General features: G+C 52.8%; 5 protein-coding genes across 5 annotated transcripts; 3 read left to right on the forward strand and 2 right to left on the reverse strand.

Moving 5' to 3' along the window:
• On the forward strand, positions 1–2,893 carry BBA_02144 (coatomer WD associated region; the record flags this gene model as incomplete). Its single annotated transcript, XM_008597241.1, has 5 exons — positions 1–18; positions 179–263; positions 316–1,197; positions 1,251–1,830; positions 1,879–2,893. The coding sequence occupies 5 exons, from the start codon at positions 1–3 to the stop codon at positions 2,891–2,893; spliced, it is 2,580 nt and encodes an 859-aa protein (XP_008595463.1).
• An 876-nt stretch (positions 2,894–3,769) lies between these two features.
• On the forward strand, positions 3,770–4,696 carry BBA_02145 (adaptin ear-binding coat-associated protein; the record flags this gene model as incomplete). The annotated part of the gene is made up of 1 exon (XM_008597242.1): positions 3,770–4,696. One exon carries the CDS (start codon positions 3,770–3,772, stop codon positions 4,694–4,696), a length of 927 nt encoding a protein of 308 aa, XP_008595464.1.
• Positions 4,697–5,047: 351 nt separating this feature from the next.
• On the reverse strand, positions 5,048–6,028 carry BBA_02146 (uncharacterized protein; the record flags this gene model as incomplete). The annotated part of the gene is made up of 1 exon (XM_008597243.1): positions 5,048–6,028. The coding sequence occupies one exon, from the start codon at positions 6,026–6,028 to the stop codon at positions 5,048–5,050; it is 981 nt and encodes a 326-aa protein (XP_008595465.1).
• Positions 6,029–6,863: 835 nt separating this feature from the next.
• BBA_02147 (radical SAM superfamily protein) lies at positions 6,864–8,016 on the reverse strand (the record flags this gene model as incomplete). The annotated part of the gene is made up of 2 exons (XM_008597244.1): positions 6,864–7,651; positions 7,722–8,016. The coding sequence occupies 2 exons, from the start codon at positions 8,014–8,016 to the stop codon at positions 6,864–6,866; spliced, it is 1,083 nt and encodes a 360-aa protein (XP_008595466.1).
• Positions 8,017–10,827: 2,811 nt separating this feature from the next.
• BBA_02148 (uncharacterized protein) lies at positions 10,828–11,373 on the forward strand (the record flags this gene model as incomplete). The annotated part of the gene is made up of 1 exon (XM_008597245.1): positions 10,828–11,373. One exon carries the CDS (start codon positions 10,828–10,830, stop codon positions 11,371–11,373), a length of 546 nt encoding a protein of 181 aa, XP_008595467.1.
• Positions 11,374–12,287: the final 914 nt, after the last annotated feature.

A 12,287-nucleotide genomic window follows, 5' to 3' on the forward strand; every position in this document is an offset into this window, starting at 1 on the left:
ATGAAGCTCGACGTTAAGGTACGATTATATTCTGCGATCTGGCATGTGATACACAATTACTGCTGCGGTGTTGGCCGCGCCAGGCTTGACGCTGCCACAAGGCGCAATCTGGCCTTCTCCCCCTTCGCGACCCCAGCTTCCAGCTTTCGAATTGATCCTGACATTCATTCCCCTATAGCGCCAGCTCTACACTCGCAGCGACCGAGTCAAGGGCATCGATTTCCACCCTCACGAGCCTTGGGTGCTCACGACCCTATACAATGGTACGGTAGATGCGCAAGCCTGCCCCCCAACCCTCCTTCTAACCTCTTGTAGGCAACGTCAATATCACCTCTTACGAAACGCAGCAGGTCGTCAAGACCTTTGAGATGACCGATGTTCCAGTCCGCGCTGGTAGATTTATTGCTCGCAAAAACTGGATCGTCTGCGGTTCCGATGACTTCCAGCTTCGTGTCTACAACTACAACACCTCCGAGAAGATAACTTCGTTCGAAGCCCACCCAGATTACATCAGAGCCATCGTTGTACACCCTACGCAGCCATTCGTTCTGACTGCCTCTGATGACATGACTATCAAGCTGTGGGACTGGGAAAAGGGCTGGAAGTGCGTGCGCGTCTTTGAGGGCCACAGCCACTACATTCTGTCGCTGGCCATCAACCCCAAAGACACCAATACCTTTGCTTCTGCCTGTCTGGATAGAACTGTCAAGATCTGGAACCTCGGCTCCCCTCATGCCAACTTCACCCTCGAAGCGCATGAGACAAAGGGCGTAAATCACGTCGACTATTATCCTCACTCCGATAAGCCATATCTTCTCACAACCTCGGATGACCGAACCATTAAGATCTGGGATTACACAACCAAGTCACTGATTGCGACCCTCGAAGGACACACACACAATGTCTCGTTTGCAGTCTACCACCCCGAGCTGCCCGTCATTGTTTCTGGGTCGGAGGATGGCACCCTGCGAGTCTGGCACGCCAACACTTACCGTTTCGAGACGTCTCTCAACTATAGTATGGAGCGCGCTTGGTGTGTTTCCTCACAAAAAGGGCAGCAATGCATCGCTGTCGGCTACGATGATGGTGTCGTCGTTGTCAAGCTTGGTCGTGAGGAGCCCGCTGTGTCCATGGATCCTTCGGGCAAGCTCATTTGGGCCAAGCATAACGAGGTCGTCTCTTCCATCATCAAAGGAGGTAAGCCATGGAACTGCACGAGCGAATGAAGGAGTCTTCTAACATGTAATTAGATGTCGAAATCAAGGACAGCGATCCCATTACGCTGCCGACCAAGGATCTCGGAACCTGCGAAGTCTACCCTCAGACTCTGATCCATTCGCCCAATGGACGGTTTGTTGCCGTCTGCGGTGACGGAGAGTACATCATCTACACCGCTCTGGCATGGCGCAACAAAGCGTTTGGTTCCGCGCTTGACTTTGTCTGGGCTTCCAAGGAAAATAGTAACGACTTTGCTATTCGCGAGACGCCTACGACTGTCAAGATCTACAAGAACTTTGCTGAAAAGTCAGGTGGTCTTGATGTCGGATTTCAGGCTGATGGCTTGACTGGTGGCATCCTTCTTGGTGTTACAGGACAGGGTGGCATCTCATTCTTTGACTGGGCCACTGGCGGCCTCGTTCGTAGAATCGAGGTTGAGCCCAAGCACGTCTACTGGTCCGAGAACGGCGAGCTTGTTGCCATTGCTTGCGAGGATACATTCTACGTTCTGCGATTTTCCCGGGAAAACTATGTCGAAGCCGTCCAGGCCGGCCAGGTCGACGAAGATGGCGTGGAGGCTGCTTTCGAAGTTATTACTGATATTAGCGAGACGTGAGTTGATTGACCGTTTGTGTTAGTGCACTCTCTAACATTGAATAGCGTGCGCACCGGCGAATGGGTTGGCGACTGCTTCATCTACACCAACAGCACAAACCGTCTAAACTACCTGGTCGGTGATCAGACCTACACCGTTTCCCATTTTGACAAGCCCATGTACGTCTTGGGTTACATCCAAAGGGACTCGAGAATCTACCTCGCCGACAAGGATGTCAATGTTACGTCGTTTTCCCTGTCACTGCCGGTCCTTGAGTACCAGACACTTGTTCTACGTGAGGACCTGGAGACTGCGGCCGAGCTGCTGCCCACCATCCCCAATGACCAGCTCAACAAGATTGCCCGATTTCTCGAAGGACAGGGCCACAAGGAGCTCGCCTTGGAGGTCGCCACTGACCCTGAACACAAGTTCGATCTTGCTCTCGGCCTCAATCAGCTCGACATTGCCCTAGAGCTTGCCCGCGCTGCCGATGTTGAGCACAAGTGGAAGACTGTTGGAGACGCGGCTCTTGCTGCTTGGGATGTCACCCTGGCAACGGAGTGTTTTACACATGCCAAGGACATTTCATCTCTATTACTGCTCTACTCGTCGACTGGTGATCGCGACGGCTTGACCCAGCTGGCCGCGCAAGCGGAGGAGAAGAGCGCCAACAACATTGCCTTTTCCTGTTACTGGCTGCTGGGAGACGTGCAAAAGTGCCAGAGCATTCTGACCAAGACGGAGCGATATGCCGAGTCGGTGCTTTTCGCACAGACGTATAAGCCCAGCCTGGCTGCGGCTGCCGTCACAGAGTGGAAGGACAGCTTAGAAAAGTCAAAGAAGTCTCGCGTAGCCAAACTTATTGGCGTTCCCGGCGAAGATGATGACTTGTTTCCTGAGTGGGACGCCTGGCTCAAGCTAGAGGGTGAGGGCGGCTCTCTGGTTGACGTTGAGGCCCCAGCAGTGAACGGCCACGAGGAAGTGGAAGAGGCTGCGGCTGAGGCTACGGCCGAGGCTGAGGTCGAGACTGAGAAGGTCGAGGAGAAGGCCGAGGAGAAGGCCGAGGAGGAGGAGGAGTAAGGCCTTGATAAATATGCATGGATTTTGTGTTGGGAAAGCAAGAGGCCATGTGCTTGGAATTACAGCAAAAAAGAAAAGTGTGTGCAAATATCAAGGGAGGCGGGCTGACGATGATGCAAGTTGGGTGTTACCGGTAGAGAGTTTAGAAAAGGATATAGCTTCTGACTCCCAGTAGCTTAATGGCATTACGTTTTACGTGTAATGTCGATTGAATCGATTGCGTGTAGCTTGACGTGGCGTCTGTCTGGTAGAGTCGAGCAAATGCTCACATCTGAAACTGGCCTGGCTAAGTCTCGCAGGCAGCAACCTTTGCACCGACCAACCACGGTTCGCCGAGAGGATCCCAACGAGTGACGTGGTCAAGGCACTTAAAAAGAACATGGAGAAAAGTACGGAGTATAGCACCGCCTCTTTTGATGTTGCAGCGTCAGCGGTAGTCTGGAGCTGTAATAAGCTGTCTAGGTCGGTATTTTACGTCGCGCCCCGCCGAAAAAAAGGGACCGCGCGGGGAGCTTGTTTGCGTAATAAGTGGTTGGCCATCTACCAGTATCCGACACGACATCTTTAACATACTTTTTTTTCTCGTGATAAACCCTCCTCCCCCATCTTTCTCCGTTATCTGGTCCAATTTGTCCTTGTTCCTTGTCGCATTGAACTTGTTTTTTTTCTTCTCAGCTCTTTGCTCTCGCATCTACAAGTTTCTTGTTTTAGCCACCGACTCAACTCCCCCCCATCCCTACAAGCTTGGCAACCTACAAAACACAGAGACGGAGACCGGGCACTCGCACACTCTCTATTCGTCTGCACCCCGCAAAGGCTTTTTCGCGGTCGTCCCAGACGATCTGATTAAAAAAAAAAGAGAAAAGAAAAAAGGCCATGGAGCTTCTTGATCCCGCCACCGGCAGGCCCTTGCCCGCCGACGCCATCCAGCGCGTGCTCTTCATCGCCGAAAAGGTGCACGTCTACAGCATCCCTCCCATGGCGTCGATGCGCGGCCACGTCGCCGCCTCTTGGACTACGGATCCCTCGCGGCAAATCTTTTCCGCCCGGATCCGCGTCATTGAGACATCTTACGATTCTTCTCCTTCTTCTTCTTCTTCCTCTCAGCTCAAAGTCGACACCGTACTAGAAGACCCCGCGACCGGCCAGCTCTTTGCCGCCTCGCCGTACGCGGACCCCGCGGCCGTCGACCCCGCAACCGACAGCTCCCGCTTCTTTGCGCTGACGGTGCGAGATGAAGCAGGGCGCAAGGCCGTGCTGGGTATTGGGTTTGAGGAGCGGCCCGAGGCGTTTGATTTTGCTGTTGCGTTGCAAGAAGCGCGCAAGGCGCTGGGCTGGGAAGCGGCGGCGGCGGCGGTCGGCGGCGGTGGTGGTGGTAATGGGCAACGGGCCGGAAGAGGAGGACAAGAGGATAACAAGATGGCGGCGGAGGCGGGGGGTGATCCGCCGAAAGATTATAGCTTGAAGGAGGGTGAGACCATTACCATCAACATTGGTGGCAAGTTTGGCCGCAGAAGACAACAGCAGCAGCAACAGGAGGCAGAGGGGAACAAGTCGGGCGCGAGCTTGCAGTCTTTTGCCCTGGCGCCTCCCCCATCATCATCATCATCATCATTATCATCATCATCATTGTCGTCGTCATCGGCAGCGGCGGGCAGGCCTGAAGGAAGCACCAACAGCGTCGTGGGCGGTGACGGGGGGTTCGCGCTGCCGCCGCCGCCGAGCGCCCAGGATGTAAAGTCGAAGCGCAGATCGCTCATGCAAATGGGCTTTGACGATGGTCAATTCGGGGAATTTGCATGAAAAAGACGGGGAAACAAGCAGAAAAAAAAAAAAAAAAAAAAAAAAAGACGAACAAACAGAAACAAAACAAAATGAAAAACCACCAACATTGCCATTGTTTTTTTCTTCTCTTTTTAAGTTCTTGGCCAGGATCAGTAGCCATGTAGGTACTATGACATGTCATATGTAAACAAGTTTGGAAATACATGGCAAACGGGAGCACGGGCTGAAAAAACAAGGGTAGCGCTGTATGCAACGAAATGGCAAGAGGTTTTATTCAGTGTGTATCAAGAATTTCAAATGTCAAATTACATGATTAATCTGTAGCTATAGGTTCGGATTCGGTTCATGAAAAAAACAACATTGTGCTCGTCAGGCATCGGGCCATGTAAACTGCATCACTGGCAGACTGAATCTGTGGCTGCGGTCTTTTATTGACGGTCTGCTGGGCGTCTCCCTCTCCTCCTCTACCACCTCCTCCTCCTTCTCCCCCTCCCCCTCCTTCTCCTCCTTATCGTCGTCTTCACTACCCTTGTCCTCCTCTTCCTGTTCAGTCTCGTCGTGCACGTAGTGGTACTCGAGGATGCCAATCTCGGGCCCGCTCCAGTTCTCCTGCCGCCACTGTCCACTCTCTTCGGGCTGCTCCATCGGTGCCTCAGCCGGCATCTTCTTGGTCGTCTCAACCTCCATCTCCTCGGGCACGGACTCGAGGTACTCGGGCGCGTAAGGATGGTGGCCGTCGGGCTCGTCGGCATGCACAAACACTGGTGCAAAGGCAGACTCGGGTGACGCGAGCGCCGCCGAGCTGGCAACGCTGCCGTCCGACGAGACGAAGCTGGGGCAGGGCGTCACCGGCATGACGCCGCACTCTTCATCTGCGACGCCGGCTTGGCTGCTCCCGGCCGCATCATCGTCCATCGTTGCCGAATGGGCGGTGTCGGCGGCGGAGATTGACCGCGTGCGTTCCCAGGTATCCCGGCTGTTTAACTCCATATACAGCTCACCCATGCGCGAAAATATGACGCGCTCCTGTTCCGACGCCTCATCGAGCTTGCACCGCAGCAGGTTCAGCAGCTTGCGCAGCCTGCGCCGCGTCTTGCCCTCGGCCCCGCGCTGCAGCTGCGACTGCGTCTCCGAGTACTCCTTGATGATGCTCTCAATACGCTGCGTCTTTTGCTGTAGGTACGTCGCCAGGTAGGCCTGCTCGTGGTAGATTTCCTCGTATGGCCGAGGAGCGAGAAGGCAGTGCGCGCGGGCCATTCGACGGCGTGGACAGTCGGGCCTATTTCTCGGCGCCTCTTTCGTATCTCGAGTGTCGTGTATCATCATCGTCCCATGTACTTGGTCCATCATCGTGGTGACTGTTACAAGTGGACTACTCTGTCTTGGTTTTGGCGATTTGGTGTAATATTGTCCGTGTAAGTGTGAAGCCGTTGTACTTGACATGACGTCCCTGTTGAGCAGAACTGGAGCCATGTTGATCTCAGGATAGAGGGCATGCAGCAGAGAGCAGGAAGAACAATAGATATACACAAAAGCACGCACCGGACGAAGAGACAAGACAAGTTAGCTCCAGTCTTTGTGTCAAAGAAGTCGGGGTACGGTCAACGACCGATATAGAGAGGCGCAGGGGGGGTTCTAGCCCGCGGGGCAAGGTTGCAAGCCAAGAGCTAGAAAACGCCAGCCAAGAAAGACTAGATGAATTTCGATTGGCTTCCCATTTTCCCCCTCAGCTCGCTCGCCCCAAAGAGTCGGGTATACTATGCCACAAGCAGAACGGTAACTTCCGACTCCTCATTAATTTTTTGTTTGCGCGGGCGCAGGTAGGTGGCTGGCGCCTTGATCAGAGACTTCAGAGGTCACACATACACGAGGTGTAGAACGACAGCCGGAGGGGCCCCACCACCACTAGTTGGAGAGGTGCGGCTGAATGAATGAACTGGTTGGGTTTCTGGTCTTTGCGGCGCATCGAAATAGTTAGGCTTGTGAGCGAGATTGAGTGGATGCTGTCATACTTGTTGTTGTTGTTGTTGTTGTGGCTTGTGCCTCATTGTCTTGGACAAAGCGGTTCTGTAGCACAAAGGCTTGGCCTAAACAAGACGCGCTCGCGTCCTGACCTGCAGTTCCTCGGTGTGGCAGGTGTGGCAGTCACTATATCTCTCACACACAAAAACGTCTTCTTGGCTTTCTAGATGGCAAACCCATCGTGCTTAGGAGGTTCGTTGAAACGCCACAATCCAACCTTCTCTGCAGCGTCACGTACCGACGCTACCTCACCTTGATTCACCGGCCTATTGATGTCTTGGTACCTCAGCTCGCCGCCGCCACCAGACTTGCCAGACTTGCCGCGCCTCGTTTTCCCTACATGCGCTCGCGGAGCGTACTGCTCCATGATGTTGACGAAGCAGTCCCTCGAGACGTCGGACGCGAGGTACTTCATAATTTCCACACCTTCGTGCTCCCGTCCCGGCATTACGAGATGGCGGATGAGAAGCCCTTGTTTCGCGATGCCGTCGCCGGTAAAGCACAGGTCGCCCACCTGTGCATGCATGGCCTTGACGCTTTCCCTGGCCGTTGCGGCGTAGTCATCCGACTTGAGCAGACGTCTGGACGTGGCGGGCTCCCACACCTTAAAGTCCGCCAGGTAAATATCCACTAGCCCGTCCATCAGCTCCAGCGATGCCATCGAGTCGAAGCTCGACGTGTTGTAGACAATGGGGACGTTGAGCCCCAGCTCCCGCGCGTGCAGGATGCTGAGGGCGACCTGTGGCGCGACGTGCTCGGGGGTGACAATGTTGATGTTGTGCACGTTGCCGACGGTCTGCAGCTTCAGGTACCACTCACCCAGCTCCTCTGGCGTCAAGTCCATGCCGTTGCGCTGGTGGGAAATGTCGTGGTTTTGGCAAAAGACGCAGCGCAGGTTGCAGCCGCTCATAAAGACGGCGCCGCTGCCATTGTGCCCCTGTATGCACGGTTCTGCAAATACAAAGGTTCCTCGCCCGTTAGCTTAGTGTAACCAAAGAGGAAATCATAAAAATAAACGCACCCTCGCCGAAATGAGGACCTATGACATTGACCTTGGCCGTGGCTCCGATGAGACACATGCCCGTCGTCTCGAAACGGTTCACGCCACACAATCGGGGGCAAAGGTTGCAATTCCGCAGATGAGCGTACGCTTTGGAACGCTTTAGAGCAGCATCACGAGCGCTCAGCGTCTGATAGCGCGGCACGTAGCTGTCGAGCAAAAATGGCGGCGCCAGATGGAGATGGCACGCCTGCGCCCTGACCACCGACTGCGGTTGGGGAAACGTGGTCGCCAGTCGACGCCTGATGGCCATCATCTTGGCAAGTTTGCCATTGGAACAGGGCAGTGACGCGCATCGGCGAGATGATGGCACTTGCGTTGTCGGGGCTGCTGACGATGCCGGCGGCAGAACTGCAGGTCTGAGATCGGCCAGCGTAGTTTGCTTTAGTAACGAGTTGAAGCTCTTTGGCTCTCTGCTCCCCCCCACCAAAATGCTGGGGTCACCACCAACTGCCGGGGTCGAGCTACGACAAGGTGGCAAACAATGCCAAGTAAATATGCATAGAACTGCTTTTTATATCCGTAACTTGGGAAACAATCTCGGTTTTAAGCAACAACCAGATTTACCTTGACGTTGTCTTTCAAGTCTCGGTTATGCGGCCTCGCGCCCTACTACGGGAAGGTGCAGGTGCTCAACCAAGTATAGTTCCAATGCATTTATCATTCTTTGGGGGGCCTGCAGTCACTTTCCTACTACTGCTATACCTGATTGGCCAGAAACGCAATGCCTGAACGACTAGAAAAGCAATGAAACCGGACTCGTTTTCTCTAACAACTAAATTCACACCAAGTCAAGCCAAGGCTAATGCTTCCAAGCTGTGCCGTCTCGCCTGGAGTCTCCGGCAGCGCTGCCCTTGCATCTGATTTTACGTGTCCCGAATATGCGGCTTCGACGCCCTCCAAGTTTACAATAGGGTCAAGTCGGTAGAGTAACCATGCTGTCGCCTTCGCTGCAGGGAATTGTGCACCTGAAATTCACAAGTATTACAAGTGGTGGAGCCAGTAGTGCTACTATAAATCACTTCTTTCTGACTTTTATTTCTTTCAACGGCAGAATTCTGTTTTCATTAAACATATCCTCGTCGAGTGTGCTTACATAACTGCTTGATAAGATACGAGGCTGGACTAGAAATGTTAATAATGAAAGATAGCTTTTCACCTATTTTACTTCTCTTAGTGTTGTGATTATTGAAGCACTCGATTCTCATTGGCTAGGAGCCAGGAAAGCCCCACTTTAATTTGTACAGTAGCTCTTGTGTGTGGCCTCAACACACACTGACTTGTAGGATAACAATCAACAACACGAATCAAGGCCAATAACCTCACGATGATTATCGTTGATAACCAACACTTGGTAACAGTACTATCACCTGACCACTTATGATTACGACTTAATTGATATTCCTGACTTACTTTAGCGAGTACTATGAGCAGATCACGGCATCTGGCGCGTTATCAGCGTTAGCGTGGTCCGAGATGCCTCGTAGAGGTCCGTGAGTGACAACAACATTCGTTATATCCTGAGTGACAAAGTCATGGCCCTGATTACAATCACTATTCAGAGATGGAGTGTATGGACTGGCATACATTAGCAGTCCAGCACTGACTTGCGATATCAAGGCATATTCCTTCATTCGACAGGTGAATGTATTCGGGGCTCCGCGGCGTTGAGCAACGGCCCTTGGACTCCCTCGAACTCTCCGTAGGACTTTTTGACCAACCCCGGCCCGAGCGGTGGCTGATGAATTAGTTCAAACTCGTTTCGGAGCATTGGTGCATCCCACGTAAAGTCATGGGGTTTCAACAATCCTCAGCCCCAGCGGCGCCTTTATCGTACACAGGAGCGCTATCGCGGAAGCAAGTTCTCGGCTACAGGGCCCGAAAGCTTCATCTTTGGGGGGCTTTACACAATTTGACATTCAATTCGAAAGAGAAATCTATCCAACTAGTAATCAGGGAGAAAAAAAAATTGTACGATATTAATTCCCGGTCGGGATGATGGTGAAGACGAGAATCTAGCTGACTGCACGCGTAGAGGCAAAGAAGTTCATCAGTGTTGTAGGCAACTTGCCCAACAGCGAGCACAAAAAAAAAAAGACAAAAAAGGAAATTGAAGATGAATGCATGTTCCATGTTCGAATTACTGATTAGTTCCACGGCCGGCTAGCGAAAGTAATCGAGTCGTGTCCACGGCTGTGCTTCCTTGATCGCTTCGTGAGGCTGAGGCGTGGATCTCACCAACGAGAAATCTGAAAACCTCAACTTTCAGAGCTACAGCTTGCATTCATTGCCTCGGCAGCTGTAAGCTCAGGCACTTTGTACAGTCTTGTCGTCCGCCGCCGCCGCCGCCGCTGCCAGTGCATTCGCCCGGTCGTTCTTGGCAGGACCTTGCCCTGCGACGCCGCCCCCCCGGTTGCTTTTATAATGAGCAAAAGTGCTCGGACGTCTATAAATTCTGCAGTAAGCAAATGAACCATTATGCAGTTTTTTTTCCCACAAAGTACCAATTTGGGAGCCACCACACGTGGCAGCCACGCCTGTGCCCGTCAGGGGGGGCGGGGGGGGTTTGGGTGTCCTTCCTCGTACGGATTGGTGAACTTGAGAAAATGCTAGCTATAATTAGGCCCGGGGGAACCACTCGGGGATAATTCCATGGCCTAGGTAGGTATAGTCCGCTGTTTGGGCTGAGCAGATGCCGGAAAATGGCAACACCGGAGCCCGTGCTCGGCCCTCGCTGTCACAATATGCTCAATCTGGTAGGAGGCTCAAGCGCTACCTGATGAGTCCGAGTGTAGGACCTCGTCCATACGGGATACTGGGTCTCGTAAGAGGAATAATACAGCATGTCTTGTGGAAAATCCTCTCCCGGAGCGTACATAAGTGTAAGCCTTCCCAGTCGTCGATCATTGCCTTGACCTTTCATCACTTTTTGAAATCCTACCATACGTGGCACGCAACGTCCTCAAACGCAGCAAACCGTCCATTCTTTTCTTCTTATTCTTCTTGTTTTCGTCTTCAATTCAATACATTCTTTTTTAAGCCAAACAACCAACCCACATCGTTCAAAATGAGATTCACTGCCGCCCTCGCCGTCATCTTTGCCGCCTCGTCCGTCTCCGCCGCCCCCGTCTCCGCCGCCGCCCCCGTCTCTGCCGTCGCCGCCTCCGAGGTAGACGCCCGCGGCGTCATTAGCGACGGCGCCCAACGCCTCGGCAGCGGCGTCCAGTCCCTCGCCGACAATGCCGGCAACATGATGGAAAAGGGCGGCGCCATGCTCTCCAACGCCATTACCCAGGCCGGCCAGGGCGCCGACACGGCCGTCGGCAACGTGCAGGCCGCCGCCCAAAAGGCCGGCCAGGACGTGCAGGCCACCGCCCAAAGGGTCGGCCAGGACGTGCAGGCCGCCGCCCAGAGGACGGGCCAGGAAGTGCAGGCCATGGTGCAGGACGCCGCGGATGGTGTCAGGGGAATGGCCAAGGAGGTCGGCGACAATGCAAAGGGCATGGTCGACGCCGCCGGCCACTTGGCCAAGGGCGCGGGCAACCTCATGAATGGCATCGAAAAGGGACTGACTAGCTGCGCCAGCGGCGAGAACCCTGCCTGCAACAAATAAACGGAACATGATTTTTTGGTTTCTGGCTCGTCATTCAAACCCTTTCTTTCCATCTCATCTTAATTATCCATCTTCTTTCCACCTTTCATCTTATACTCTCATCAAATCAAGCATGTCCTCGAGTGATGGACACGGATGGAAGGCTGATAGAGAAGCCATTGTATGGCCAGATGGCGGGAAATATATATTAATTAGCGTTGAGAAAAATCTAAGCTCCAGTCCGCTGTATATTTGGATGCAGAAATAACTCTTCCATCAAATAATCATGGCTCTTTGTGCATAAACCTCGCAACCAGTCAGAAAGTACTTGCCAGTTTGGTTTTGGCCATCATCTGTTTCAATGACGAATCAACTTGACAAAAGGTTTTACCACCAAAAAGGTATACGAGATTCGAGTGCATTTTGCTAGAGTAGTGCGAGACAGTGCATGTCCTTTGGTAGCCTGAGACGGTGATCGCCCTTGTTAGGGTTGCTAGATTTGTGTGCACAAGGCTCTCGCCAATCTTTGATCATGCAGTAGTAATCTTCCGCATGCCAAGACAAGGAGAATTGGCCGAATATGAAGAGCAACAATCACTTAGTGCGCGGGAATATGATAAATAATCATTACATTACGTCCTAAGAATAGCTACCAATACTCAAAGATACGATAGGTAGGCGTACAATCCCATATTTTCGTTCATTGAATCCACCATAAACATAAAAGCATCAAGAAGAAAAGAAAAGTATCCAAAAGTCTTGGTGTTATTGCGACAAACATTGAACCAAAAATGTACAAGGAATTTCTTCCTGCACGTACCGACTCAGCAGCTAGGCCAATGTGCGCCTCATAGCACACGGGTATCAAGAATTCCACACACACACACACACACACACACACACACACACCTACCCCTAACTTCCTTCCTTTAGTA

The sequence above is a fragment of the Beauveria bassiana genome, assembly GCF_000280675.1.
Source record: "Beauveria bassiana ARSEF 2860 unplaced genomic scaffold BBA_S00004, whole genome shotgun sequence".
NCBI lineage: Eukaryota > Fungi > Ascomycota > Sordariomycetes > Hypocreales > Cordycipitaceae > Beauveria > Beauveria bassiana.